Below are 24,767 nucleotides of genomic sequence, written 5' to 3'. Positions count from 1 at the left end.
CCCAAAATATAAAATACTTAATCTATAATATTTTGATTATTTTGAAGTAAAAATTATCAATAAATACAAAAAATTTGTACCTTAGAGTATATTGAGGAACATAATAAGTGATTAATAGTGAGTACTTCACTAATTCACTATTATGTTCCAATCATAGACTTAGTTTATAAACTTAGTTTATAGGTCTATGGTTTCAACATTCCCTGCTATAACAGTATAACAAATAATTTTTAGCTTAGGTAGGTATTTTATGTTGTATAGAACAGGTCACAGTTATGTTGTTTTTAATTATTTGTGTAATATTGATCATATCTAATAATATTCAACAAAATAACTTAGAAAACAGGATAACGATATTTCTCTTTATCTTTGGCAGGATAGAAGACTGTCCATGAATGTGAGAGTGTTTTTATTGTTTCCTTGTTTATAATTAATTATTATAATTTATAAAACAAGCCTATATTTTAGATAACATAAATACAATAAAAGTTATTGGCTTAGAATGTAATAACTTTTTTCAAAATATTTTTTCCACAATATTTTTGTCATACGTTTAAGTAGCGTAATTTTTTTTTTTGTCAGATCTTTCTGTTATAGCCTATATATAGAGTATGGGTCTGGGGGTCTGGGAATTCTTTATAATTTGTGCACCCTCAAAAGTATAGGTCTAGTTGCGCCTATGTACAAGATTATAGAAATATTTATAGAAATAATTTACCGATAATGGTGATAACAAGCAGCAGTAGCATGGTCATTTTAAAATTATTTCTCCACATCGTCTACAAGTTACAACTAAAATCACATGTTTGTGTCGATCACACCGACAGCGACGTTTTATGTACGTGTATTTTTAGACAGATTATACGTTAATCGTACAGCGCACTTGCACACACACACGCACTACACGAACACTGAATTTAAAAACAAATTTTAGTATTAGAATTATTAATTTATTGGTACACAAATGAGAAAAAATATCAACAAAAGAACCGTGCAAGTAAAAAAGTAACTGGGATAATTGGATAATATAATAACTTATATTCTTTGTTGTTATTTTTACGAAAATAAAAAATGTATAAACAATTAAAAATCACCGAGATGTTACTGAGCGGATAACGGAAACTTAAATGCAAACGCGGTATACAATCATAGAAAGACAACCAGAAACTGAGCCGGGCGTTGAAGTCACTGACACTGTGTGCGCCGCGGTGATGTGAAACTCGAAACGGTTTTCCCCTCCGTTACCCAACTACACACCGACAGCAGTAGTCTATCCATAGACCGTCCGGCAGATGATGGTTATAGCAATATACTAACTGATAAATACGCCTCTCTCTCACACTCCCTCATAAAAAAACGCACAGACATATTCATTTATATATTGTATACACGTATACGAGTGCGTTGTTGGTGTATTCGCATGTATACCAAAAGCATATATATATATATACATTTATTTATATATATTCTATACAGGTATACCTATACGTAAAATGACTCTATTAAATTCCTTGACGCATTTATTATAACATATATATGGTTGGTCATAGTTTAGTTGACTATAAAAATAGATCAAGACTGTCAAGTGTCAACATGAAAACAATTTTAAAATATATAGGTAATAAATTAACAAATAGGGAACCATTTAAATTTTTTTCATTGAAATTCTTCTGAATGTCAACATAATTATTGAGTTTAATTGTTCAATCGTCAGGCGCACTCAGACCTGACTATAAGACGTTATAAAAAAAGGCTTTTTTCGTGCAGATGTATCTTTTGACAGGTGCTAATCACGTGTTGTTGACCTCACAACTCCCAAGTGTATACAATGTAAAACTTGTTCTACACCTTACAATATAATAAAGTACCTATTTACTGCGTACCTACACTCTTTAAGTATTACAAAGTTACAAATTTACAATAGATTAATATATCATATTATATACAATACATTATTATAATATATTAAGGTTCAATAATACAACGATTTAGAAATAACACCGTGCAGGTGTCAATCAACAAATAATTTTACACTAACATAACTTAATATTCATATTTAAAAATTACTTAAACATCTCAAGATTACATTGTTTACCTATAGTGTTAAAATTAGATTTAAGAACTGTACTAATAACTGAATTTCTTAAAAAAATAGTTAAGTAACGATATAATAACAATTATTATAGTTGAGATGCCGAGATACATAATTTTGTTAAAAATATCAAACCGGCTATCCATCTGACCATAATATTTTTAGTACATGGGCTAACACTCTTGTATGAAATAAATATATTTTTTATGTTATCTACGCCACAAATTAATACATTTTTTTTATTATTATACTATTATCACTTATTTACTCAATGATTAGACATTTTAATATTAATCATGTTTATCAATACCTTTTTATATTACGTGTTCAATAAAGTTGACAAGTATTTTCATACAAATGTATTATATTAAAATAATAATAATTTTTAATTTGTAGGTAATGTTACCGAAATTAATGATTGTTAGTCACTGTCAAGAATGATTTGGAGGCAATGTTCTAATAAACAATATATTTAAGTCATTGGCTAACATAATATCTCATAACTCATATTTTCAATCAAAATATGATAGGTTACCACCCAATAGGAATAACCTTAATAATTAGTTTATGTACCTAAAAAATATTATATATTATATTAATTTAAATGAAAAATATACTATTTTAATGACAAAAATACATCCTGTTTAAAAAGAAATCCAATCATTCAAAATTACATAATTAAGAAAGTATCAAAATATTATTATTATAGTGAACTATGAGTCATCGTTCAATATTACGTGTGTGCCGTAAACAGGTCACGGTCGCTAAAAAATCAAGTAAGTAAATCAATAAAGCTTTAATTTTAATAATACTGAAATAAGGTCGTAATCCCATTTCTACTACCTACTTGTCCGATATTGCAAGTAGGTAGTTGACAAACTGTTTAATTTTATTATTAAAAAAAACTCCCCATTTAAAAATTGATTTGACAATTATATACGAGTAGGTATACCTATTATTGAACACATGCGACACAATAGAATCCGATACATAGATGTTTGCAGCATATAAATCGAACAGAAATTGGATCAAATTCAGTTGCAAATCTAAGATACCTACTATTATATAGGTAGGTACTACAGTGATACGACCTGTATGGTATATAATAAATAATAATGGTTGGACATATCTTTAAACCCATCCAAATCAAATACCGTTAAGTATATATTTTATACGCTTTGACGACACAATTTTGAAGATGTCATCGCCGATTTGTATATTATACATATTTTTGTACCATTTATATTATTATGACGGGGCTGTCATTGTTGTTTCAGAAATAATTCATAGATAATAATATAATATAATAATACAGATTGTACAATACGGATGAAGAAAATCGTACACTATACAATTCCTATATACTTCAGTGAACCGAAACATCTGTATAATGATTTAGTATTTTAGTCGCAAATAATATACGTTTGATACGTCTCGATGGTAAATTTGGCTTTTAATATAATATAAATCCGTGTGACAAATTGGTAAATAGGTACTGTATAGTATATTAGGTATATACAGATCTCGTTGTATACGACTGTGCATGATGAATCGGTGTGTTTACCGATACACATGTCTATATAGGTATCAGTTACGATGACTCTACATAGCAAAATAACAACAATACGTACTCGTAATCGTCTTGGAATCTGCTCATAAAGTGAAAATTGTTTTATTCATAAATCATGATAAGAAAACTATTTTTTTTTTTATAAACGTATATACAGCGTGATTCACAAAGCTTAAAGGTAAGTTTACTAAAAGTTCACTCGGTTTATTTCACAACCAACATTTTTTTTCACTTAACAATTAAGTTACCATTGATTTTACGAATAAAACCAACATAATAAATTATTTAGAAGACCACAAGTTGTTCTTGAGTTAACTCTTATTATTTTCAATTCAATATTTACAGTACATAATTCAACAATATTACACATATAACTATATAAGTTCATATATAATAATAATATAATATAATATACTATAGTATTTTTAGAAAACTAATTAATATAATTTTAAATTATAAATACCTATTATAATCTAATTTGTATATTTTATGTCAATTAACGGTTTAACATTTTGAATACAAAACTCAAGTTTTTATTTATAAAATTACTTTAAATATAATTTGACCATACAGGTACTATATAACTTCTAAGGCACCAGTACCACCATCCTCCCAAAACATGTTTTGAGGACACAGGATTCGGTCATCTCTGCTCGACTTTAATTTGGCAAAGTGACTTACCCCGAAAAAAATTTTTTACTTGTTAAATTTGACTATTTAAACATTTTTACCCTATATTTTTATAAGTGGGTACAATATTATCTATAATTTTAATTTGATAATATGTATAATATGTTAATTATAATTTTCAATAAATATAACTATGGTTTGCTATTAGCCCGGGCATGGGCACATATTTCTTTATTTATTGCAAACAAAAACAACAACACTGGTTAAATTTAGTTTTTTTTTACATGTGATGTTTACTCACCTTTTTTAATCAACACTTGTGATGGAGGTGAAAAGTACTTAAGAGGAAAAATACATATTAGATTAAATTTACTATTCAGACTTATGTAGAAAATAAAGAAAAAAGAAACATTTCAAATATATGAGATAGCATGCTATATAAATTCATTTACATCTAACAGGATTTTATAAACTCTTAAAAATAAGCTTATTCTACTAGTATATTCTATTAATTTTAATAATGATTTTTTTATTGACATATCTCAACTGCTATATTCATACAACTCCTAAGTCCAAAAGACTTTTTACAATTTGTTTTAATAATTATTATATTAATGTTTAAATATTTATATTAATGTTTTATATCTAGTATGTTCATTGTCATTAAGTCCGAAGTTTATTTTTATTTTTGTAGGCTAAAGCCTAAAAGTAATACATTTTTTTTAAATAATAATTTTTTTTTGAATAAGTTAGAAATTAAAACATTTAATAGTTATAAAATAGTTTTGGTAATCTGAGTCTTGTAACATGTTATAACTTATAAATTATATTATTATATAATATGGCAGGATCACTAACTGTAAATATTTTTTCATACTGAGTTGTAATATCAGAATATCAGACTACCTACCTCCATAAAACTTTTTTCAATATTTGTCCTGTATTTTTATTTTTTATGTTTAAAATCTTAGCATGCACTCTCTACAACGTAATATTATTATGGTTAAATATCGATGATAATGAACTTCTGGTTTGAGGTTTGTATAAATTATAAAACTTTTACTTCTAAATATATAATTTACTATTTTGTTCGATACCTCATTTTTTTCTTGTTACTTTTTGACAAACCTGCGCTTGGAGATTTGTTGCCGGTCGCAGTATTGTTATAATTGGAATGCAACTATAAATGACCTTCGGTGAGGAGGCGACCTGTTGTGGACCGGATGAATACTACGATTCAAGGAATTTGCTGACGATCGAAATATAATCATACAAATAACTGTTCACTCGAGATTAATGTTTTGAAGATTTAGTCTCAGCCTCTGCGATCCTCAACGTTGTTCCGATGAATCGGAGCTTCATTATATTGGTAGGTAATGTTTATTGCGTGTGCATATGCGATTGACTTGCAGATAAAACGAACCAACGTTAACATAAATCCCAATAATACGTTGGCTACATAAATACCATACCTATATACGACGAAATTGTATAGTAAGTACGGGCTATTCATAAATAAAATAAAAAAACTCGTTCTGCTGTGTAGAATGTTTTGAGTGTACTTCATAATTTAATAGGTCACTGTAATGGATGATGATTATTGAATTAAATTATTGTTTCCGAAATTTGATTCTAAACGGAGACAAAGAATCAACCTCTATTTCTAAGGACATTTTATAATTTATTTATATTCAATATTATTAGTAATTTATTTTTTTTTTAGTAATACGGTAGCTTGAACTATTTTTCGCCTTAAATATTGCGTACGCCTATATTATACTAATAATTAGTTATTAAAAAATGTATAACACTATATCCTATAGCATCATTACTAAATTCATATCAATTCCAACGTACCGTAGAATGGTTGAATAGATTCGTGATACCTATAAATAGCATCAAATTAGTCCAAATATTTCTAAAAAAAAGTCATTGTGTATAGAAAATATTAATAAATAAGTAGGTACATAAAGGTGAAAAGACTTAAGTCTTTATTATTAATATTTTTAAAATTTTAAATATATGTGTACTTATATGATTTTTATAAAATTAAGAGGAATCTCATTTTAAATTTTCAAGCTTTTAGGTATTAAAATTGAATATCTTGTGAATTTTTAACCACTTGTAATTTACAAACTTTTGTTTTAATTTTAAACGCTTGTCAAAAATAATCGTATAAAATATGTTTTTAACTACTCTCTGAACAACTACTTATGGCGAACATTGCATTAAATGTTCAAGTTATTCGACTTAGAAACAAAAATTGTATTATAATAAATCGAAAAATTAAGAAAACTTCAAACATTTAGAAACATCTCAAAAAGAGCCAATATATCTTAAAACTATATTATGTTTCTATATAGAAAATGTTTGTATATTATTTTCGATCCTCTAAAATGCTATTGATAAATGATAAACTTTTACTCATTTTTAGGGATGGGCCGATACTAAAACCGATACTCGATATCGGCCGATATTGGTGGTATCGGGTTTATCGGTATCGGTTTTTTATTTAAATCGATATTTGAACCGATACCAAAAAAAAAAAAAAAAACCAAATCTATCAGCAAAATAGGATGGATTATAAATTGTAATAGTTAAATGTAAAATAATAATATTATTTCGGTTGATAGTATCGGTGATATTTTAATATCGGTTCATTGTTTATGCTGAAAATGTTGACTTTCAAATATATCGGGTATCGGTTTTTTATCGGAATATCGGATATCGGTAAAAGAGGTATTGGCCCATCCCTACTAATTTTCAATGCGATGATAGTTTGTAATAAATATAACATATTATATATTATATAATTGAAAGCTTTTAGTTTAAATTAATACCTAGTATAATAATATGCAAAATAAAACCAATTTATTGATATTAGGTAAGTACTATATAATTCTATAATTAACTACATTTTATCAGTTTGTATATTTTTATAATCGTATCATATTATAAGTAGTTAGTAGATAATATACTTATATACCCAATAATAATTAGACTAGTAAGTATAGTATACAGTATACATTTATCAGTTATCATGTTATATTATTATATTATACTATACGTACTGAAAGTAACTTACTCCATATAGATAATACTAAATTCAAACAAAAACCATCGAACAAATATTTTTATTTTTACTTGGAATAAAAGTATGATTATTATTATTAAATATTACTTAAATCTAGTTAGTATAGTTAGTTTTGAATTGAACCTGTTTAGCCACTTTTTTATAAATATAGATACATAATAATATGATAGTCTTCAATCTTGAAGAGTTCAAGAACACCAATTTAGTGATTTTTTAATATTTGGCCAATATAATTCATTCACTATTATAGCGTGCAAACAAAAATAATTGACTATCGAAATCACAAAGGTTTCTTTACAACAAAAGTTTTACTTTGATATTTATAATATTCATGCATTGAAAGACCCTTGTACCTGTGTGAAAGAAAAGTAATTATATACCCTTGGTATTCATAGTATACTTCATGGTGTATGTATTATATTATACTTATTTGAGTAATACACGGCATATTATAATGACACAAACAAAAATCGTCTATGGAATTTAAATCCAATTTACGCCGGTTAACTGCACGGCTGTAAATAAATATTGATATAATATAAAATAGCAGTTATCGTAAAATAATACGCGTACTTTAAATATGTTTATGAATAGGCTATATTTATGTAGAAATATTATTATAAGTAAATACATTTTTGAGTCAACCAACATAACAGAAAAAAATCAATGCATTTAGGTTGGATCAATATTAAAATTGGCTGGAAAATGTGTTCGTTTTTTATCAGTGAATTTAATTAAATTAATTAAATACCTACTTAAATTTTAGTAAAAATAATTTTTAAATCATCAAAAATAAAAAAAGGTATAGTGTAGGATGATTCTGTTTGTCATAAATAGTTGTCATTCCTATATTATACAATTATGCGACTTCTATTGCATACGTATATAATATTATGATACAATCAACGCAATTTTTCCCCTACCTATCGTTGAAATTATTAATTTAAAAAAAACTATAACATAGATTTATAAACATAATATAAAAAAAGAAAAAAACACGATTGTTAAAAATGACAGAAATAAAGGCAAACAAAATCATTTCAAAATCATTTAGATGTTTTTTTTTTTATATTGATATTATATTTATATAAATTAATTTTGAATGTTTACACTTATATTCTATACGTCGTGGATGATACAAAAAAGTATACATTTAAGAAGAAAAACAACATAGCGATATGTACTAATTAGTTTAGCACTATAGAGATTAATCGTAGATTTTACATGATACAAGTTATTTCAACCAAATAATGTACGTGAGTTCTACGAATAATAAATTACGTAAAATATTTTATGCTTCAATATAGCAGATAATAATAACGATAATAATAATAATAATAATAATAATAATAACAATAATAATAATAAATAATAATAGTAATGGTTATAATATTATATTATAATATATTATATCATATTATACTGTAGTTAATTTATAATATTTTAGCTAAGTACTTACATTTTATGACACAGGTATTAACCAATTTACCTGGTGTAATCGTTTTAGTTATTCTTTACCCTCACAGTTCGTACCCTTTAGTGAAAAAATGTCGTATTATTTTAACATACACATAATTAATATCCCGTGTATATTAGTTTTAATACAATACTTATGGTACGTAAAAAACGGAATCTAAATACAAACAACCCGCCGTGAAAGTGTTTTGTTCGTTGAAATTCGTCATTACTCATTACACATGTATACGAATATTGTACGATAAAAAAATTGATTAAAAAAAAAATTATAAACAAATATTATAACATAATATTCGACTATCTAAGAATAGAATAAAATCGTAATGGAAATTGAAATTCTTTGAGCGTTTCTATAAGTAAAATTTGATACGAGAATTATAATAGTATTATATACTTATACACTATATAATTAGCAATTTAATGAAAAAAGGCACGACTATAGATAATATAACGTCTCTCAAATGCGATGTCACTTAAGCATTATTCACTTAATTATTTTTAACAAAATATTAAATTAACGATTATTATTATTCATTGCCTTAAAGTTTAGTTTACTTATTTGATAACATTATTATAAACAAAGGTAAAAGTATAATGATATTATATATATATATACCATATATAAATATATATACTTATATAAATATAATATATATATAAAAAAAAAACACAGGGTCACAGTCTTTTTATACTCGAAGAGTAAAACAGTTATATAATAATATTAAATATATTAATGTTTTTTTTTTTTTATTATATTATTATATTTGCATGTAAAATGTGTTTATCAGCAGATTGTCAACAAAAATAAAAATAATAAGAACCATTTTATGTTGAACACGTCATTATAATATAATATAACAAAAAAAAAATACCTTTTACCAGGCAAATGAGTATCTGACGTCTACTTCGTGTAAACCTGGTAGTTTTTTTTTCAATACGTCCACGGATCGAACCGTTGCTTTAGTGCTATTTAAATTGAGTTTTTTCAAATTGATGAGACCTGCAGAAATCGAATTCGTAAAGCAATTTATCATTAAAAAAGAAAAATAAACAAATATTAGGCACGTGTCTTACTTATGAGCGAAACAATTCCCCTGTCGGTAACTTTGGTCTCACACAAATTCAAAACTTGCAAGTTGGTTAGATGATCCGATATGATTAATAACCCGGAATCACCAAACTAAAATTAAAAACATTAATTTATACCATATTTGTTTTTATTTGTTTCATAAAACGTTTCTGAGAAGCAGCACATACCTGAGTACCCCACAAATTAAGAACTTTTAAAGATGGTAACTTAATCAGCGTATTGGCACAAGTATCTGTAACATTGGTAAAAGCCAAGTCAACCGACTCTAAATTACCGAATGGGCCACAATCAAACATGGAATTCAGGTCCAAGTCAGTGCCTCGAGCCGGTAATGATAAATTCTGTGGACCTCCTTTTCGTTGCTGTGAATGAAATTAATAGAATGTGTTTATTAGTACGCCTGCGGTGGAAAAGCCAGACTTCCAAAATCTTATTTTTCAAATATAACGTATAAAACCACCCTGAATAAATCGAGTGAAATATATTTAAATTCAATACGATTAAATTCTTCGCTTTTCTATATATTATAAATTATATATAGCCATTATCTCGCGTTTTATAAAACGTACCTATGCCATGCAACTTTATGATTAACGATAAACAATAAATATTATTTTAAATCGTACATAAATTATTCGTTAATTGGATCGAATGTTTTCTCCGATGAAGTTTACACGGAATCTTGACATTAAGTCAAGGCATTCAAACAGTCTAGTGCAAACATCATTAAGAATCAATAATTGTACCTATATTATATTTATCTTACCAATTCAAGTAGTTGATTCTGCCTTGACATAAACTCATCGTATACATTTCTACCAAATTCCGTGGATTTAAGTGTATCAACAATTTGATTTCTTTGATGCAAGTCTTCCACGACCATCCACTCAAGCATTAAGCACAAAACATCCATCACGATTTTGTTGTTTTTTAACGCCTCCGAAACGCACGTTCCCAAATGCTTTGCTTTCAAGTTTTTCAACAGTTTCTTTTTTTTGCATCGCTCGCAAGCCATCAACGTTTTAAGCTAATAATAACAGATATGATACATATTATATACCTACATACTATGTGTATTATATTATAATACACAATATTTATTTACTACATATTTTATATTTTTTTTTTTGAGCTAAAGACTTTAAGAGTCAAAACAACAGCTGTGGGGACAGCCAAAGAACACTAGGCAGTTTGGAAAAGACCAGCAGGTAGACGAAGGAAGTGATCGTTTGCTGAGGTAAGCCAGGACTTTAAGGAGCCGGACTTGGAAGATTGGACAGAAACTTTGCAATATGGGGAAATATAGAATTTGGTGGCGGTGACAGTGAAGACTATCGGAGAGTTATGAAGCCAGAGAAGTGTTCTTTTTTTACAGTATTCTGCTATAAGTCAAACGAATTTCGACCATAATGTAATATATAGGTACGTTTAAAAACCTAAAAGACGATTCAGCGAATTCCTAATTTATATACTGACTTCGAGACGAGAGTTTTATATGTTTTATAAAGTTATAAATGTTATGTTTTGTATGGTTTACACTTTGTGCTGTCATACAACGCAAATTATTAATGAATGTATGATTTAGAAACGTACCAATTGAGTCCAGACTATTGAACTTCCGCAGAACACAGCTTCGATCGGCGAACACAAATCGAACCAGCCGTCTTTTGTCTCACGGACAGCTAACACCTGCTTATGAATTTCACAATCTTCATGCAGTCCTATTTTTAATATCACAGAGGAAATGTCCCTAAAGTGAACAAAAAAAAAAAAAACAATGGTTAATTGGTTACGAAGTGTCACAAATTTAAATTTTCATAAATCGCCGTCCTATAATGTGAAACAATAAATAGCAACCACATACAATAGAAATCGAGCAGCGGTTCTCATGGGTCCTGGTATTCTGGATGAACCCATTATGGTGTCAGAATCAGAATGGTTGTCAAACTCTTTTAGAATATACATTATTTTGTGTCATAAACATGTCGTGTTTAAAAAATCTGTTGTTTGATACTGTAAAAAATCTAGGACATATCACATGCATATACGATGTTCATCATAGACGGGTCGAATAAGTATATTTTATATATAATAATCTATACAACAATTTATGTTAGATAAAATGTTAAACAACACGTACCACGCAGGTTATAAAATTTAAAATATATACTAGAGGATTGTTGTAGCTATATATCCCCAGCCTAGTGAGCCGAGGCGTGCTTAGAGGGGGGGATTTGGGTATTCAAACTCCACTCTCCCTTCGCATGATATTTTTGAACTTAGAAAAAAAAGTACTACTTTATGAGATAAATACATTTTAAATACGTGCTAGTAACAATAATCACCCCCCCCCCCCAAAAAAAAAAAAAAAATAAATAAATACAATTTCTTGGCACGCCCGTGCTAGTGAGCGTATCTGCATATGCATTGTTTTGTAGTCGTATAAAAGAACAAAATACAATATCCAGACCATCCTGATACAATAAATTATTGTTATTATTTTAGACCTACGCGACTTTTGCACGTTTCATTAATTTGGTAAAATCATAATATTTTAAAAGCAACTCAACAAAATAGACTCAGTAGGAAGTTAGTAAGTAGTAAATAGTAATTGTAAAATTAACTAAAGTCAGGTCAATTTATTTTCATTTATGACTTTAAACTCATTTTGCTAAAATTGGAAACTATAACTTAAATTTATTGTCTAACCAATCTTGTTATACAAATGTATAATTCGGTAAGCGTGTTTTTAATAGTATTAAGGATGGCTCTTTCGAATAAATCTAGTATATATAGACATGGTTATTGACATACTAATCAAGATCCTATAATACATATCATTAATATACTCGTGTAGTATATGTATAACATACGGTACCTACTTATATAGTGTTAAGTTTAATATAGGCAAAATAAATTTAAATTATTTCATTATTATATTTTTGACGGTTTTTTACAAATATGATTATCAAATTGTTCTTCAAAACTATATTATTCTTGAAAGCTCAGTTATATAACATACTCAGGATCTCGTAAATTCGGAATAACAATAAATAGAGTTAGGATGTTGATGACTTTTGCATTTTTTTTCCTTTTATTCTGTACAATGCTATCCTAGCTAAAAATTTGTTTCATGCTCCCTTGATGCAGAATATTCTAATTTTATTTTGCATTTTTTTGCATTTTTCTGCATTTTTAGCTATAAATGCATTTTTTTGTTTTTAAACGTCATTTTTAAGTAATTTTTTTCATCTTTTAGGGCATTTTTTGTACTTTTTATACAATGTGGCGCATTTTTTATAAATTATAGATTTTAGGGCAAATGTTACACCCAAGTTTGGAAACAAATTTAATTTATTTAAAATCTAACTTTAGATTTGGACTATTAGTAAAAAATAATTTTAATATTATTATTCTGGGGTTTTTGTTGTGATTACATTTATCGCGTTCTGATAAGTTTCCCTTACTTAATTAGTATTTTAGATAATTTTTAAGGTCATTTTTTAAAGTTTTTAGGGCATATTTGCACTTTTTTTAGGGCTTTTTTGCATTTTTTTTAGGGCGTTTTTGTGTGTTTTTTAGGTCATCAACATCCTTAACTCTAATAATAAAACACTATACAATAATGGTGCATGTCTTGTAGGGCCCACGCAGCATGAGGTTGCAATACGGTTGAAATACAAATATTATATACCTACAATAAGGGGGCCCAGTGTCAGTCTTTCAAATTTTTCGCAATTTTATAAAATTTGAAAATTAAATTTTATATTATAGTTGCCACCTTAATTATAATACTTTTCCACTACTACTCGATAACTATTTAGGAGGGGTTGGTAGGGTGTATTATATCGAAAAAAGGCCTTCACGGGAATAATTGTCAAGCTTTGTAGAATTGTCAGATTGTTATGACTATTTCTTTTATCTGAAAGAAGAAGACTTTTTACAGGCCACATCGAACTCCGATTTTTATATTATTTCAAATAATGGTATAAGTAGTATAATTTATAAAAAAAAATGCTTAAAATTGTATTATTAGTGAAGACATACTATAAAGTTTGTCATTAAAATATTGAAAAAAGAAGTTCGATACAGCTAGTATAATATTACCCTCTATTAATTCAAAAAAAAATTATCAAATTTGGTTGATTCTATAGAACAGGATCATTATTTCTGTAGAGCGTATATTTGCGTACAAAATTACATTGGCACTAGCTCCTTAGGAAAACTTTTCGCTAGTTACAACTGACAAATGAAAGTAACTATCAATTATTGAACCATTATGAGAACGCTAGTAACATTTTACAAAATATTGCAAATACCTTATGTATTAGGTATAATATTAAGTAACTATATGTATGTGTAAACTGCAGAAATCCGATTATGACAACAATAGCCAATAACATGTGTATTAGTATATACAATATTATTTTTATGCGTTCGATACGCAAATACATTAGACTAGTTTCTATTAATATTTTGTTTGAATGCCAAGTTTTAATATTTTAAACGATGTTACTTTAATGTGAGTACGATAACGATAGAATCGAGGAAAGGGAAAACGGAACATTTAGGACAGTCACATATTATATTGAAATGGGGAAACTTCTAAGGGTTGTAGAAAAACGACTTCTTTCAAGTATTAACTGGGTAATAAAGAAAAGAAAACATCTCATATTTTAAAACGTCTTATAAATTAGGTATATCCCTAATGTATAGGTATGCTCGAAATCCAAAATACGTGATTGTGTGTATCAGCAGTTCGTTCGGAATCAAAAATCTGAATAATAAAACACTAATGATATTATACTCACTCCATAAAAATTGAACGAATTAACAGCAATGCGGGAAACGGCAGCGGACGCAACAGTTGAGCAAGTCCGTACAGCCAATCGCTGTATTCTGATCTGTTGACATATACGATACGTTTTGGCATATTAATAACTATATGCCTAATAATAACTACAGTAATATATAATTATATATGTGTACGGACAGGAGACGGTGGCAAGGTTACGGAGGAGATAAGACGTATCAGTAAACGATGTTATATACATATTATATACGTGTATATAATGTATAAAATCATATACATAAATAGGTAATATATGTAGAGTATGCCTTACATGTTTTGAAGAACAACAATGTAGCATCTCAGGTGATTGGTGTAATAGCAATCGAATTCGGCTTCCGAACAGTTAGCCGGCAACTCCTCTGATGCGGAGTATATGGCAGTAATACAGGTGGACACCATGTTCGGCAGTACCCTGTTATGAGGGCACACAGCGCTGGCACTGTGGACTCTAAACAGGCATGACAACAATTATTTTAAATTTATTACATTTTATTTATGGATCGTATATATTTGTATTTTATAGGTATTTTATATGTCCTGAACACATTTTTATGATAAACAACAGTATACATATATGTATACTGTACAGATAGCCCGAGGTAGGTAATATAATATTGTTGCGATACAGAAAAAATTGAAAACTCGGCTCTGCTTACCTTGATAGAAAATATCTAATTGACTCGCCGCTTCGGTCCTGGATGTAAAGAGCCTTGATATAATCTTGTACTAATGTGCGAGCCGTCAGTGTTCTCGCAAAGTCCTGCAAAGACCGAAAAAAATCAGAAAAAAGAACGTGAACATATTATACATAATAATATAGTGTAGACATATGTTATATTTATTTTATTAACCGTGCACTCACAAAATTATGTTTAAGTATTCTTGTTATGGTGTAAACTAAGGAATCTTTAATGATAGGTAGGCTACTTTGGTCTTTGCAATGATGCGATAAAAACGAACACATTTCGGCGGACGGGGGACAGTCTTCAATCAACGGGCGCAACGTACCGATTAGTGCCTTCTCCCATGATTGTTTGCAATATTTTTCTTGGTCCTAGAAGTCAACACAAATTTTATTATAATGATATGATTATGTAAATACTATCAGTTCTAAAATCGTAATAATTATTATTTTATTTTAATATACAAATAGAAACATACTCTTGTCATTAGCGTACTCGCAATAAAAGTTGGCATATGAAATATTTCATCATCGACCAATGGAATGTTTTTGGCAAAATCCACTATATTCTGTTTAACACATTACACATTTAAACGTTTTGAAGGGACAGCGCAATTAGGAATAGACTACTAGAAAATAATAATATTGCTATTTTTATGCATTACCTGTAATTCTTTTAACATATCGTCTGGATCGGATTGACTTTTCAAAAGTGTTTGGGTTTCCTGAACGTTTTTCTGTAAATGAATATTAAAAAAAAAAAAATTATCACCGACAAATAGTGTCGACATACAATTAAGTTTGAAACGAACCTTCCATAAGATTGAGTAAAGAATTTGATCTCTCAAATACTGATTGGTAGTCTGTAAACAAATATAAACAGTTAATACGGCGTATTGGTTATGCAAATAAACGTCACGCACGTGTTTAAAAAGAAGTAATTCGAATAATACGTGACGAACAATAATTATTTATATTTTTAGAATGTTTAAAAACCAATCACCTGTAATAAATAAGAGCCATTAGTGACGACTACGCGGAGGCAGTATTTGAAATTCGAGTCCCATCTTTTTACTGGATATAAATCTTTTATAGCTTCGTACCCAATAGTCTTACTAAGAAATCCACTTGGCTAAAAAAACAAAAAACAGAATAAAAATAAACTCATCAAATTCATATTAAAAAAAAAAATGATTTTTATCCGTGAAAGATATATATAATAAGCAAATTAATTGTATGCAGTGTGAATTAAAGTATAACACAATTAATCACAATTAATTTTCTTCCTAATCCAATTATATGTTTACAAATAAATTTAACATTCTTAACAAATATATACATTTTTTTTTCATCAATTAACATACGGAAACTCAGGCCATTTGGTGGTTTTTAACTGTGGGGGAGGCCGAGGGTACTGTAGGTTTTAAGCACGTGTGTTCTAGTTTGGCAAAATTTTTAAGTGGGCACCCGTAGGTTTTTTCCATGTCCGGGCGGGGGGGTCACCGTCTCTCTCTCCAGACACTGTGATTGCCCGAAGATAAGTGCCGCCCGTTTCCGAGGTTCGAACGGGAGACGGTGTACGTCGTAACCGACGCCTTAGTCCGCTCAGCCACTCCGTCGCCCACAAAAATGTTTATTTATCTTAATTCAATGAACTCAATAATTTTCATTTATAAAATTGTCTTCTTCTCTTTAAGCATAAAATAAACTTATTCTTAGTAATCTCGGATTTTATCATTTGTTAACAACAAGTTACAAGGTTGTATGTTTATAGGTACAGACTACATCTGTGGTTACTCACTTCTGTATACCCAAATATTAAACGTCATTATTACATAAATATCATGTATCAATGTATAAGCTATAAACACTTATACACATTTTGTGAACAGTTTTATTATTATAAAAAAAAATCACAAACTGTCATTTTATACGAAATCGTAAATTAAGTACGGTCCCATGCTTCTTAATTTGAATTACTATGATTTAAAATATAGTATTCCCAAATATATTATAATATATTATGTAATATGACAATTTTTTTAATTTAAACACGCGTATAAGAAAAACAGAGGTAATTTAAAGCAAGTATGAGTCGATTGACAGGAGAAGTGATGGATAACTAACAGTGAGTGACCGTAAAGTTATAAATTGTATATTATATCTATGTGTATTGTGAATATTATACTGCAGCAGCCATAGATGACCTTAGGTCCCTGCCACGGGCCTCACGCATCAGTATGACAATTTGGGCCTAGCGTTTTAAAAAATTATATACTAAAAAAAAATTGCCTAGCTCCGCCTTAAGGCTGGTTCTGGCAAGAGCTCTCTATTAAATACGCGTTATCTATTCAATATTCAAGTAAACAGCGCCAATCATATAGCAGTGTCTAAAACATGAAATACATCGAAAAAAACATTATGTTAAAGATCTAGAGTTCATGCATAGTATATACGGGTATGTGGTTAATGATAAAAATACAGTATATCAGACTATATTATGATATAAAATAAATTGAACAAAACTTGTAGTACATACAGTGGTGTAACGAGGTGATCAATTTACAAACCAATACAAATAAAAAACAGCACCAAGTCCGAATTAAAGATACCTATATTGGAACCGAAAACACACTGACTGCACTTGGTGGTACTCTTTCAACTCTTAAATGTCAACCTTTTCACACTTCAAAACATTTTTAATTACTATTTTTTTTACAGTAATATACAGAGTGATAATGATTCACCAAGTATGATCACCCCATTGTTTCTTTAAATAATGCATTTATTAAAATTCTGATTTTTGGAATTTTTACATATTCTTATTATAGCATACCATATTTTAAAACTCTTGGTATTTGTTGTACTACTTAAAGAGTGTCCTGTGGTGATACAAACTTCTGTTTTTCAAATGAGAATTCTCCTACTCCCTTTTTACTGTAAATTATTTATCTGAACATTTTTATGTATCAAAAACAAAATTCAATCTATTGATTTTTGAGTTATTTAACTTTGTGTACTAAGGATAATAATATGTCCATAATAAAGGGTTGGGAAGATAGAAGGATAATATATTGTAGTAGTTTAAAAATGTTAGTAATTTATATTAATCTATTATTATTTATAATTTTTAAATATTAATATTTATCTTAGTATAATATGGTTATCGGGTATAAATGCATTATACATTTGTCATTTAGGAATTTTTCGTAACATAAGCACTTTTTATTTTATATTTTGGCATAATATTTTCTTTGAAATGTGTGCATTGAAAAAATATTGCGTAGAAAGAGCTGGAGATTGTGCCAATCCTGTCCCACTCGCACGGCCCGGGCTTTAACAGCACAGACAAACGGCACACGCAACATAGACGACTAAATCCGTCACGAATTTTTTTGACCGTCGCCAACAAGACGACGAAGACGCTGATATTTTCGAATGCGGTTGCGATGAGCCGTCCTTCGTCGTATTCCGTTTAACGCCATCGGCTCCAGCGTGATCGATGTCCACGGTTATGAGGTCTGCATCCGGCGGCTGTGGATAATCGCAATGGCACCGTGGGGCAGAAAGCCGCTGAAAATCGTACCTTCCCGCAGTAATACAGGCCTGCAGGTTGATATCCTCGTGCAGTTGACGTACCGTGCCGCGTTCGTTGTCGTCCGATCGTGTCCGTACAGGTAACAAAGATTCTCCTCCGTCCGTAGGTCGGGGAGTCCACGTGAAGAAGACGTTTGCTTCTGCGAACGTCCCGACGACCGTTCCCGAAGATACTGCCAAGTCCAGTGCATCGAGTGCAGACCAGTGAGCTCTTTCCGCAGTCCTGCTGAGATCGTATCGGTGCACCGCGGAACGTTTCATCGGCACGATAGTCCAAAATTTTATTACGTTATGTCGTTCGTCGACCATCACGATCGATTGAGATTGGATTGTCACGAGAGGTTCGTTATGCTCAGTAGGTACTCGCGCGTGTCAGGTATATCGTATAGTATAATATAATAACATAATATAGTGTCCGCACAACTATTTCATATGTTTAAACGTTTCAAATAAGATGTTAGTTTTTGCGGATGAAAAAACATTATCGACAGAGAAAAATATGCGTGCACTATGTCGGGTGACGAAAATCGCATAGGTTCGTAAATCAAAGTGATAGATACACCGTTTCGAACGTGGGAATTTCGAGATATGGATTGTAGCTATATAGCTAAATTTACGAACAAACGAAATGATTTTTTTCGAAACTATTAGTCATTTTAAATCGGTCACCAGTCGACACAAATACGCAACAGTTTATTCGTATAACGTTGTGTTGTGATGAATAAATAGATTTTTTATTGAATAGTGGTGTCGAGAAACCGGATAAATCATAGAAATTAATTTAAAACATTTCTGTAATAAATGTCTACAGTTATAATAATATGTCTCATTCCAGTGTTTTTATTCAATGTTTATGTAATATCAAATTTCTTATTTACAAGAATTTCCTAAGGACTATTAGGGTTCTATAAATCAATCTTAAACGACCATCACTTTACATTTTTAAATTTTAATCCTGTGCTGTAGCTGTATTTTATAAATATGTATATGAGTATATATTATTATAATATGGTAATATAAAAAATAAAGTTTATGTATTACTACAAAAGTGCATTTTGGATCTTTTTGCAAATAAAACATTTTCATTTTTTAAATAGTTATATTATAAATTCATACATTTAAGATTTAAATTTGAATATTTTTAACTAAATTAAGATCTATTCTTAAACCACGTCTACCGAAAAATCTTCTCCTATCAGACCCAAGCGAAGACGAAGATCAACCCTAAACTACCACTCAAAATGCCTATTGCCTATTAACTAACATTAGCATGTATAGTGTATATATCATAATCACTATATCACTAACTAATTAAAGTATAGTAATGTGAAATTTGTAATTTGTAATTTGTAACTAGTTCATGCAAACCAACTTGTAATAGCATAACTGCAAGCCTTAATATGAAGAAACATTTAAATTTTAATAATAAAAAAAAAAAAAAAGATCTATCCTAATATTGTTATCACATTTTTTTTTCACCAAGATAAACTCGACACATTTTTGTGCGGTTCACTTTCAACAAATATATATGATATGAATTATAGTTTAATGCAACCATAACTATACCATATACCTGCCTAAATACCTTTTTCCCAATATTTTATTCCTTTAATAATATAATGCCATAAGACCGTACATTACGTCATGTTCAAAATCGAATTACGCAGGCAAACCACTTGAGCTCTAACTAAGATAAAAGAATAAAAAAATGACTTGTGATATCATTTTAATTTTTCAATATTGTTTATAAGTTTTTAAATCCTGCATAATCATTTTGTATAATTGATGACAAAAAAAAAAAAAAACAATGATGCATAATAGATGGTCAATATATTTATCGTTCTGAGAAACGGTGAACATTTGTTTTTTTTCAATAACAACTGTAGCCTTCTCGATTGTATTCCATACGAATCCGTTTTCTCAACCAACAATAATATACCGTGGAACCGCTTGAAGATATTTTTTTTATTATTTAAAAAATAAAGAATATTTACAATCTGTAATCTTTTTTATTGCACACTAAGTAAATAAAATAATTTTTAGTAATAATAATATGCTTAACTATATGATCGGTACGATCGTAACATACAATTAAAAAAACATGAATAGATAAAATAATTTTAATTAGTATTTTATTTTATTTTCATTTTTGTTTTTTATTTCTCTTAAAATATCATTAAGATGTTCTACATCAAACCCCCCTAAAAAACGGGTGTGACCTATTATCAAATAAGTCCAACCTAACCTATAAGTAATTATTGTTAAGATAGAAGTCAACATATTGTATACCTACAAATAACAATAATATTTACAGATTTCGTACTTATTAATTATATTACTAGGTAGGTAATACATGTGTATAATTTTATCGCATAAACTATACATTCATCAACCTTTGAGGAAAACCAAATTACGACCTCGACAAACATCAAATGTCGGATAAAGAATCGTTTCACGGACCTATAATATAATAATATTATTAAAATCAATTGTCATTACTGCCACGTGTATCCATCGAGTTTTTAAAATAAAGATTTGAAAATGCCTTCTAGTCGTCTTCGCGGTTTTCGACCAAAAACAATAATAATAAAAATTAAAATTAAAACATCCATTAAATATTGCATGTTTGTTATGAGTTATGACGCTAGTAGTGCCATCAAACCGCACCAGGCACAATATTATATTTTATCGTTAACGCATGCCGTAGCACAGTGTGGGTACGACCGTACGGGATAGCATATTGTATATAATATAATATTATTAGCTCGTTCCGACGCTCACACATGATAAATAAAAATAACCAGCTGTAACAGAGTGATAAAGTTCAATTACGTCAGTGCGTCAGCCGACGTAAATTCGAACTATATAGTTAGAGTGGTGCGATAAACATTACATAACGTCGTTCTCAAAAACGTATATTGTCTGTGTGTCTTTAGTTAAAAAATAAATACGCAAAATATATCGTATCTCTATCAATATGTTTTGTTCGATGTTATTATATTTTTATGTCTGTCTAATATTGTTCAGCTGTATGACATACTAAGTACAGTAGGTATACCTACATAGGTATACCTCCCTACGTGTATAAAGTGGTGCACGCGTGTGCAGACTGCAACTACTGCAGCTAACTCGCGCTGTGAGTTGTGACCATCGAAGTCAGCACACATCAAAAAAAAAAAAAAAAACCGAGAGGTACGTTGAATGTTTATCGTGGGTTTTATGCGCACAAGTATAATATTAACACCGTCGGCTCCTATCGCGAAAACTTAACGAAATACGACGTTATGGCACGCGTCCTGCTCTTGCAGCAAAATCAATATTATCCAACCAGAGAGAACATTAATTATATTATAGTCATACTGAATCAGGGGGTGGTCCCTGACAAGTCTCGCCGGAGGGGGTAAAAATATTTTGCATATTATATATATTACATACACATTTCACCTATTTTTTCGTTTGATGGGTGCATGAGAAATAATTTGTTGAGCTATATCATTTACACTTATAATATATTATATGGAATAGTTTTTATTTATAATGAATGTTTTAGGTTTTGATGACTATTAGGGTTATTACATATTAACATATTTATACAGGCTAAGGCGACTTACCCACCCATCCACCATTGTACCGAATTCATATAAAAAAAAAAATTAAAGCCTTTCGAGCAGTGCCATACTTATCTAGTTATCTTTATTAATAACCCTACACTTAAATGTAGTGTAAAAAATTAACATAATACACAATAATATATTCACTATAAAATATGGAATTAAAACCAATGTTGTATGTTTAATAAGTACCTGGTTAAATCATTACACAAATTAATTTAAAACTGATGTCATAAATATTATTTGACATTAATTGTTGCAGAAACTAAAAAGTTTACTTTTGATTTTATCATCGTTTAAAAATAATATTTTACTGGTTAAGTATACAATATTACACTTGTGTGATTTACATTTACACGAAAAAAAATATTTAATGATAAACCATAGGTAATATTTTTTTTATTAGATTAAAACTAAATTCTAGTCAGATGGAATAGAAAACATAGTAGAAAACGAAGAAAAGTAAAATCAAACGCCATTGCAATGATATCTTATTTTTGGATATAATAAGAATATCGATATAGAATAGAACAGTAATCTATAAGTGATTTTTTATACTCTCCTGGTTACAATCAAAAATCATATTTATTCTCAAGAGTTTTATTTTTAAGAATAAACACTTTTGTATTTTTCTTTTCGAATATCAGATGCCTATAGACAATCCAAAATAATATAAAATTAATTTTAATTAAGTTTACCTTAAGATCAACGCATTTTATATTCTGAGCAGAGCAATGAATATAATATGCAATGATTTTATGCTTTTTATTTAAATATTGATTAGAACAGTTTATATATAACTACTAGGTATTCTAGGTATGTCACCAAGCCCGGATTAAGGGGGGGACAAGGGGGCACGGTCCCAGGGTCCATTGATTTTGAGGGCCCATCTCTATCCACAAAATATATTTTTAACGCATCCAATAGCTTAAAAAAAAATGTATTGTAGGTAGGTAGGTATGTAGGTAAATTATTATTAATAATTATAAAATAAAATTGTTCTCAATTTTATATTACGAAAAATTACTATAAAACAATGAACTATGTTTGCCAACAATTTTTATTTTTTGACCATTTTAGATTACCGATTTAACTATATAGGTATATAAAAAGGTAGTTATAAGAAAAAATTATTGAGCTCTTGTAAATTAGGTATTTTAGCTAAAAGTATTAATGCATATATTATACTAAACTTTAGAGGATCATATTTAATAACCTAGCGAACCAAAATTGATCATTTGGCTGTCAAAATGTTCAAAAAAAAGCTTTGCCAGAATCCATCAAAAAATATAGTGGTTACCATTTGAAAAAATAAAGTCAATATTATTATTGGTACAACCGCGTGTTTAAAAATGTTATAAAAAATTTGCCTGTCAAAAATAAAGAAACACGTCTTTTTTTGTTTTAACGAAATTCCATATCATCGAATATCAATCTATAGGTAATAGTTAAAAAAAACCCGCCTACAATGAGATAATTGTATAAGATACACCCTGTATATACTATATTTTTTGTATAGTAAAAAATTATACAGTCGTAATGATACAATTATTTTGAATATAAAATTAAAAGGGGGCCCAATTAGGGCCCGTTTTAACCGGAGTTCAACTATTGTAATACGGGCCCTTAGTGTATAGTGTCCCGGGGCCCAATTGGTCCTTAATCCGGGCTTGTATATCATGGAAACAACAATGTACGTAAATCATTTGGTAGGTGCTATGTTGGATATTGTTTTTAATGTAAAATATGTTTAGTATTAATCACGTCATGATGATGTTAGTTCAACAGTTCATGTTTTTGTAATCGCATTAGGTCTTTAATTTTTAGCATAAGCCTTATACCTATTCAAACTAATACGTTGTGTGTACGTAAGCAACAGTAATTGTATTACATATTATATTGTTAATATTATATATATATATATATATATGGGTGTAATACGATTTCCTATTTTATTTTACCGATGAGCACGCAATCCCCGTTTGGCCGTGACGCCGTGTGCATTAATAGTTTTCCTTAGTATGAAATTACCTTAATATTAGGATTATGAGTATGAAATATTTCATATAGATA

General features: G+C 29.0%; 4 protein-coding genes across 11 annotated transcripts in view; 1 reads left to right on the top strand and 3 right to left on the bottom strand.

Moving 5' to 3' along the window:
- The window catches only part of LOC100575509, a 37,608-nt gene extending 36,209 nt beyond the window's left edge, over window positions 1-1,399 (bottom strand). Inside the window, exon 1 of the mRNA XM_003241990.4 lies at window positions 719-1,399. Within this exon, the coding sequence (XP_003242038.1) occupies window positions 719-776 (58 nt within the window). The 5' untranslated portion in view covers window positions 777-1,399. The remainder of the gene's footprint in view (window positions 1-718) is intronic.
- Window positions 1,400-7,502: 6,103 nt separating this feature from the next.
- Window positions 7,503-24,767, bottom strand: part of LOC100159959 (C-Maf-inducing protein) — a 46,472-nt gene continuing 29,207 nt past the window's right edge. For 6 of the 7 annotated variants that reach the window (XM_029490607.1, XM_029490608.1, XM_016801474.2 and 3 more), the window contains exons 3-15: window positions 16,490-16,618; window positions 16,299-16,349; window positions 16,152-16,223; window positions 15,966-16,055; window positions 15,667-15,858; window positions 15,461-15,564; window positions 15,076-15,252; window positions 14,764-14,856; window positions 11,546-11,702; window positions 10,719-10,979; window positions 10,120-10,314; window positions 9,937-10,042; window positions 9,686-9,862 (exon numbers count right to left, since the gene is read on the bottom strand). In XM_029490607.1, coding sequence (XP_029346467.1) covers window positions 9,738-9,862; window positions 9,937-10,042; window positions 10,120-10,314; window positions 10,719-10,979; window positions 11,546-11,702; window positions 14,764-14,856; window positions 15,076-15,252; window positions 15,461-15,564; window positions 15,667-15,858; window positions 15,966-16,055; window positions 16,152-16,223; window positions 16,299-16,349; window positions 16,490-16,618 — 1,752 coding nt within the window. In that variant the 3' untranslated portion in view covers window positions 9,686-9,737. Of the gene's footprint in view, window positions 7,902-9,685; window positions 9,863-9,936; window positions 10,043-10,119; window positions 10,315-10,718; window positions 10,980-11,545; window positions 11,703-14,763; window positions 14,857-15,075; window positions 15,253-15,460; window positions 15,565-15,666; window positions 15,859-15,965; window positions 16,056-16,151; window positions 16,224-16,298; window positions 16,350-16,489; window positions 16,619-24,767 lie in introns of those variants that run through there. The other variant, XM_016801475.2, reaches the window with a different exon arrangement.
- On the bottom strand, window positions 18,591-19,615 carry ACYPI001297 (uncharacterized LOC100575423). The gene is given in 1 exon segment (NM_001246137.2): window positions 18,591-19,615. A coding segment is annotated over 1 exon segment (570 nt). The 5' UTR covers window positions 19,393-19,615; the 3' UTR covers window positions 18,591-18,822.
- LOC100166674 (UDP-glucuronosyltransferase 2B37) overlaps window positions 21,925-24,767 on the top strand; it is a 40,326-nt gene continuing 37,483 nt past the window's right edge. Inside the window, exon 1 of one of the 2 annotated variants that reach the window (XM_029490610.1) lies at window positions 21,925-22,275. The gene's annotated coding sequence lies outside the window, so the exon portion shown is untranslated. The remainder of the gene's footprint in view (window positions 22,276-24,767) is intronic. The other variant, XM_029490609.1, reaches the window with a different exon arrangement.

Source organism: Acyrthosiphon pisum, chromosome A2 (assembly GCF_005508785.2).
Source record: "Acyrthosiphon pisum isolate AL4f chromosome A2, pea_aphid_22Mar2018_4r6ur, whole genome shotgun sequence".
NCBI classification, from domain to species: Eukaryota; Metazoa; Arthropoda; class Insecta; order Hemiptera; family Aphididae; genus Acyrthosiphon; species Acyrthosiphon pisum.
The sequence above is the reverse complement of the archived record's forward strand: the minus strand, read 5'-3'. Positions and strand labels throughout refer to the sequence as shown.